General features: G+C 38.2%; 1 protein-coding gene across 1 annotated transcript; it reads left to right on the top strand.

The window, feature by feature from the left end:
* The first annotated feature begins 551 nt into the window (after positions 1 to 551).
* Positions 552 to 2,902, top strand: LOC147531015 (uncharacterized). The gene is made up of 4 exons (XM_086649718.1): positions 552 to 776; positions 869 to 975; positions 1,099 to 1,397; positions 2,867 to 2,902. Exons 1-4 carry the CDS (start codon positions 730 to 732, stop codon positions 2,900 to 2,902), a joined length of 489 nt encoding a protein of 162 aa, XP_086505844.1. The 5' UTR covers positions 552 to 729.
* Positions 2,903 to 6,851: the final 3,949 nt, after the last annotated feature.

Here is a 6,851-nt window from a genome sequence, read left to right on the forward strand (position 1 = left end):
TAATTCAGAAGAGATAAGATTACTTACTATAATTTCCACTAAATGAAGAAGAAACAAAACTGCAATGAAGAATCAAAATTATCTTCCTGCAAATCCAAAGAATTCTGAAAAAGAATCAGAATTAAATAGAGTTAATTCCTATATGGCCCCCTACTTTGTGACCAGCTTCCTTTATGACCCCCTTTTTTTCGTAAATTCAAATATGGCCCCCTATTTTCAGGTAAATGTCATTACTACCCTTCTTAATTCTAAATTTAAAACATTAAAAAAATTATTTCCACCTCACCCCTCTCTCTCTCTTCACCTCATCTCTCCCTACACCTCACCCCCCTCTCTCTCTCTCTCCAATTCACCTCTCTCTCTCCAACTCACCCCTTTCTTCTCCGGTAAGGTGGCCGGCCGGAAAATTTTCCGGCCGGCCACCTTCAAACCTAAAAAAAAAATTTCTCTCTCCTCTCTCTCTCTAAATTTTTTTTTTTAAATCTCTCCACTCTCTCTCTCTCTAAAACTCTGGCGAAGGGGGTTTCCCTTCGCCGGAGGATCTGTTCACGTGAACAGCAGGTCTGTTCATACCCTTCTTGTTATCTGTCCTCTCTGTCCTTCTCTACTGCCATCTTCTTACACCCATTTTTCTCTCTCTCTCTCTAGACTTTCTCTCTCTATATAATACCCTTCTTTTATCTTTTTTTCAATCTATATTTATTCCCCTTCTTTCTTCTTATATTTCCAATGGCCGTTCAAGCTCAATACCCATCTAATGTTTTACTTCAATACAGGTAGCTCTATTCATTCAATCTCTCTCTACATTTCTCTCTGTTTTCCCCTGTTTTTTGTCTCAAGTTTTAATTAATCTGTTATTGTGATATAGGAACGGGCAAGATAGAAAGAACACACTTGGAAACGATTACTCATTACTACAACAACAATCTGGTGGTGTTCTTGATCAATCTAATATGTTTTTCAACAACAATGGAGGTAATAATACTAGATTCTCTTCATTTTCTCTGTTTTTGGGTATTGGTCCACTTACTAGAGCTATTAATTATCTTCTTCAACTAGGCAAGTTTGATATTGAATTCTGTTCTTTGTGTTTTGTAGTTGGTTCAAATAATAATCATCTCAAGAGAAGAAGTGAAGATGTTAATATCAATGCCCCAATCAATTTATTCACTCAACAACAACAACAATCTCAAACTTCTCCAATTTTTGTAAATCTCGCCCAACTTCAGAATCATCAAAATCCTAATATTGTTTCCACCGGCCTTCAATTGGCATTTGGTGATCATCAACAACAACTTCAACATCAACAACAACAACTTCTTCAGCAACAACAACAACCACATGGTCTTGTTCTTAATCTTCCATCTTCAAACGTAGATCTGTTCACGAACAGATCTGTTCGTGAACAGATCCTCCGGCGAAGGGAAACCCCCTTCGCCGGAGTTTTAGAGAGAGAGAGTGGAGAGATTTTTTTTTTAAAAAAAAACTTAGAGAGAGAGGAGAGAGAATTATTTTTTTTTTTTAGGTTTGAAGGTGGCCGGCCGGAAAATTTTCCGGCCGGCCACCTTACCGGAGAAGAAAGGGGTGAGTTGGAGAGAGAGAGGTGAGTTGGAGAGAGAGAGAGGTGAATTGGAGAGAGAGAGAGAGGGGTGAGGTGTAGGGAGAGATGAGGTGGAGAGATGAGGTGGAGAGAGAGAGAGGGGTGAGGTGGAAATAATTTTTTTAATGTTTTAAATTTAGAATTAAGAAGGGTAGTAATGACATTTACCAGAAAATAGGGGGCCATATTTGAATTTACGAAAAAAAGGGGGCCATAAAGGAAGCTGGTCACAAAGTAGGGGGCCATATAGGAATTAACTCAATTAAATATTGAAGATCAAAAGAGAGATTACTACTTACTGTAAAAGAATCAAAGTTGTAATGAAAAATAAAAAGTACCTTTCTGAAATTCAAAAGAATCAAAATTGCAACTCAAGAGAAGCAGCCACACTAAATGAGATCTTATAGAGATGTCGATGGAGGTAGAGAAAAATTATTCAAACTGTGCTTTTATTGTTATGATATTGAGCAAATTTCAAAATCACGATCCTAACAACCTAAGTTGAACCAGTCTTTCAAATTCAATAACCCAATTCAATTTCCATTAAAATTATTAACATATGAGTGCCTAAGAAAAAGAAAAAAAATCATTCAAACTGTCTTTTTATTGTTATGAGACCAGACTTTTTTTTCGTACGAAGTTCGATGGTTTCGAATCCATTTTGTGGGTGAACTCTACACCCACTATTGAGTGCTAATCAAACCGGTACATTAGACCAATTTTGTTACAAATTTTGGTTGAGGTCTATCTATTTCAACTCATAAGAGCAAATCCAATGAGTTGGGCTCGAACTTCCAGTTTTGGAAATCTCTGAATTTTGGAAGCTCCCAGTTTTTTCAATTACAATGGCGGACTCTCGATCCAAATTATTAATTGTTGCAATTAAAATTCATCATTAAAATTGATACATGATAATAACAACTAATAAAACTTAATATATATTCAAGTAGGCTCCTAGAAATACCAAGATGATAGAACAACATTCGTAAAATTGTTATTGTACCAAAAACTTGAGAGATTAAAGTGAGAAAATATACTAAAAAGAAGAGACCTAACATATTACTACAAGGTAGTAGAATTGACGATAAGAAAGCGTCTAGGTATAGGTTGAAGCTCAAGCTTACAAAGTGTCAAGGCTTTTTTAAGGTCTGTCGAGCTTTCGACATGAACAAAGCCCCGTACACGTTGGGCATCGATCTATGTGACAAAAGTAGAGATAATATCTGTAGCTGTTGAACCATTGGAACCTAAAACAATGAATTTCAGGACAATCTTCTCTTTCTGCTCTGCACATTAGATTGATTGAATAATTATAGGAAACCAAGAACCAAACAAAGTCCAAAACTTAAGATGGATGAAGACTTAAAAGACAAAGCTTTTCAGAGGAAACTTTTTTTTTTCAATTACTCATTATCAAAACCACCACCCTTTTTCTATTTCAGACAGTATACATTTTTCCCATTGATATTTTCTCAAACACATGAGAGTACTCAATGTACATGCATCCATACAACCCAAATACCTTAAAATAACTCAAAGAAAACATTTTCATGACAATCTCAATTGTCTATGACTGTGAGAAACACCCTAGAAATTAAAAATCAGAAAACACACACAAAAGGACAGACCTAATTAAGAACATGGAAAAAAGAAAGGAATAATACTTACTTGAGAGCAACTGGCAAGGATGCATGTATAACTCCAATTGCAATCCAACCCCAAATCTCAATTCTTCGTCTATGAGTGTGAGAAACACCCTAGAGATTAAAAATTAGAAAACACACACAAAATGAGAGACCTAATTCAGAGCATGGAAAAAAGAAAGGAATAATACTTACTTGAGAGCAACTGGTAAGGATGCAGGTATAACTCCAATTGCAATCCAACCCCAAATCTCAATTCTTCCTCTGTTTGCAAATAAACCCAAAATAGACAATTTCAGTTCACTTTTCTCAAACGAAAATACTTAAAAAACAGAAACATCATTAGCAATAAACCCAATATAGACAATTTCAGTTCACTTTTCTTAAACGAAAAATACTTAAAAGACAGAAACATTATTCTGAACTTCTAATCTATTTCAAGAAGATGAAGTTTACAAGAGATTGAGAGAACAAAAGATGAAGTTTAGGAGAGATTGAATACTAACCTTTCGTTTGCCCTGAACAACAAACCCAAAAAACGAAGGAGATTGAATATTGATCATAACCACTAGGAGTGACATCAGGATAGCGAATAAACCTTACTCTTGTAGTCCATAAAACCCGATAATAATGTCAACTTTAGGAAGACGGATACTCCACCATCCATTCATCATATGACTCCCGAGAATGAAGGCATGAAAAGTAAATAAAGAAGAATGTGAAAACAAAGTGTGAAAGAAGGAAAAGTTGATTGTTAAGAATACTAGTGTTGGTATTTGTATTGTTTATAATTGTGTTTGAAAAAAAATAAACCAAAAAAAGTGAAGAGAAAAATCTCTGAAAAAGAAAGTTTGTGTAAAAAAGTTCATGTGAACTTTAGTTTGTTATATAAAATAAGTGTTCAAAGCAAAAAGCCAAGTATCGAAGTTGTTTGAAGTTCTCTAACCGTTGAGGTCGTCGACATTCTCGGGATCTCATCATCATCCATCTCATCACTTGTATATGTTGACCTTTAGGAAACATTTTGATGTAGGCGCAGCGGAATTAAAATAAGAACAATAAAATAAACGAAGAACGGTAAAGAAAACGATAAATAAACTAAAACTTAATTAACTTCAATGGTTTTTCTCTTCAATATGAATAACAAAATAGACTAGACCTCCTTTTATAGGATAATAGACTTTCCTAGATAGACTCAAACTAGGATTCCTAAATAATAAAAATACTTAAAACATAGAAACTCCTAAATAAAAGAAATACCAATTTACGGTAACTTCCTAATCCTATACTAACTAGGCCCACTATTGTGGCCGACCGGGACGTGGGCACGCGTGGACGTGGGCCCACGTGTTATGCGCCTGCATCAGCTCCCCGTTCCCTAGAAGGTTCGTCCCGAACCGATTGTTAGATAGAGGATAGTTCAGTAGATCATTTTGCAATCGGCAACAAGGTGATAATCTTCTTCTTCCATGGTAACTCATAAACATTCAAATGTCTTTTGTAAGTAGCATCCACATCCGATTGCCAAGGGCGTCCCAAAATAATGTGGCATAGATCCATGTCGGTAACATCACAAGTAATATCAGACAAATAGAAAGAGCTAATAGAAAGCGAAAAGGTACACATGCGATCAACACGTGTAGCAGTATCGGATTGAATCCAAGCAGTACGATAAGGATATGGTTTTGGAATAGTAGGAATACCCAAGTAAGCAACTAGTCTAGCTGAAATCAAATTCTCCACACAACCGTTATCAATAACGATAGTACAAACTTTGTCTAAAACCCTACCTCGTGTAACAAACAAATTTTTCCTTTGAGAACGATCGGGTTCAAGTGGAGTAAAAAGTACCCGACGAGTTACTAGCATAACACGTTCACCTAAATCGGGGTCAATATTGACATGATCGACTTCCTCGCCGTCTGAATCCAAGGGAGGATGTTTCTCCACTAAGTTTGCTTTACCGCGTAACGGGCAATTATTAGAATAATGACCTGTTTCAAAACAACGAAAACACTTAACTAGAGGTGGTTTTTTTATATGGATTCTCAGTTATATTCTTAGATCCGTCATCCGTTGGTTTTGATAGATCGGAGTCATCTGGAGGTGGCCTAACATAATTAGAACGATTGTAGTTTCCCCGATAGATTGATCGAGAATCAGACTCAAAATAACGAGCCACACTAATACATTCAGAGACGGAAGAGAAAGACGTAGGTTGACAAGATCTTTTATGTCACTTCGAAGACCGTCTTTGAATATTTCCAATTTCATGGCTTCGGTATCTGGAAGATTAAGCCGTGTACTCAAACGTTGAAAATCGGAAGCATACTCTTCAACTGATCGTCGGCCTTGGCGACCACAAAGATATTCCAAACATAATTGGTTCTCATAATCAAGAGGGAGGAATCGAGCCATCATAAGTGGCTTAAGTGCGGACTAAGAAGATATAGGTGGCAGTTTCAACAATCGTCGTTGTTCGGTTTCATGTTTCCACCAAGTAAGAGCGGTTTTCGATAAATATCCGGTAACACAACGTACTTGTTCTTGTCCGTGGACCTGCATAACATAAAAATATCTCCAAACGGGAAATATAATCCAAGAAGTTTTCAATATTAATTGAACCGTCATAAGTAGAAACGCCCATTCGTATACGATAGGAAGAGATTTGTTGGTAATTGTTGTCGTATTCCGGTGGAGGGATTTCGATGTCAGTTCTCGGGTAATGAAGTGTCGTTTGGTTCCCCATTGGTCGTGCTTAATGGCGATGAAAGGGAGGGGCTGGTTCATGGTAGGTGGTTCGGTTGGTGTTGTGGGGTAATTCCCGGTTATGGTGATTGGTGAAGGAGGGATCAATGTCTCGGTTATGAGAATGGATACGGGTTGGGGTGAAGATAGATTCCTGATGTCGATGAGGAGATGGGAATTCGGTTTGGTGGTGGAGGAGTGAGTCGGCTGGATGAGTTCGGACAGGAGGGTGTGTCTCGGTCAGACGGTTTTCGAGGTGGTGGAAAGGTTTGGTTAAACGAGTTCGGGTAGGGTGATGGGTCTCGGTTAGGTGACGATCGGGGTTGGTGAGGGTTTCGGCTGTACGAGTTCGGTATGGTGGTTGGTTGTCGGGTAGTCGGTGGTCTGTGTGGGTGAAAGTTTCCGTTTCATGAGGGTGATAGGATTGGTTGATGTCGGGTTGTCGGTTTGAGGAAGAGGCCCCTCGGGTAGGAATGAGGTGTTGGGATATGGATTGGTGAGGGGAGAAGTTGTCGGGTCGTATTGGTGTAAGTTGTTCGAGTGGTGAGGAGATGTTGTCTAGCCGGTTTGTACCGAAAGTTGGAAGAGATGAGTCGGTGAAGGAGAATGGTGGTGAGGTTGGAAGGTTAAGGGGGTTGGTGTATTGAAGGATATGGTGCCTGAAGTCTGAAGGAATGGTATCCTTCCGAAGGAGTGTCCTTCGACCAAGGATGCAATGCGTGCAATTTGGCTATTAGGATCTTAATGACCTTATTCGGAAGATCATTAGTCCGGTCCAATTAGGGGTCGTAATGCTTAGCTAGAAGCCAACTACGATCGTCGAATCAAGAGTTGATTCGCGGCTAACATAGACCGGATCC

The sequence above is a fragment of the Eschscholzia californica genome, unplaced genomic scaffold (genome assembly GCF_041429995.1).
Source record: "Eschscholzia californica isolate CP2 unplaced genomic scaffold, dmEscCali1.0.p SCAF_6, whole genome shotgun sequence".
NCBI lineage: Eukaryota > Viridiplantae > Streptophyta > Magnoliopsida > Ranunculales > Papaveraceae > Eschscholzia > Eschscholzia californica.

What these genes read in the sequence shown, in the direction of transcription:
- LOC147531015 (XM_086649718.1), top strand. Translation starts at nt 730, where the DNA reads ATGGCCGTTCAAGCTCAATACCCATCTAATGTTTTACTTCAATACAG. An exon ending in AATGTTTTACTTCAATACAG is followed by an intron (nt 777 to 868) that starts GTAGCTCTATTC and finishes ATTGTGATATAG; the next exon opens with GAACGGGCAAGATAGAAAGA. An exon ending in GTTTTTCAACAACAATGGAG is followed by an intron (nt 976 to 1,098) that starts GTAATAATACTA and finishes TGTGTTTTGTAG; the next exon opens with TTGGTTCAAATAATAATCAT.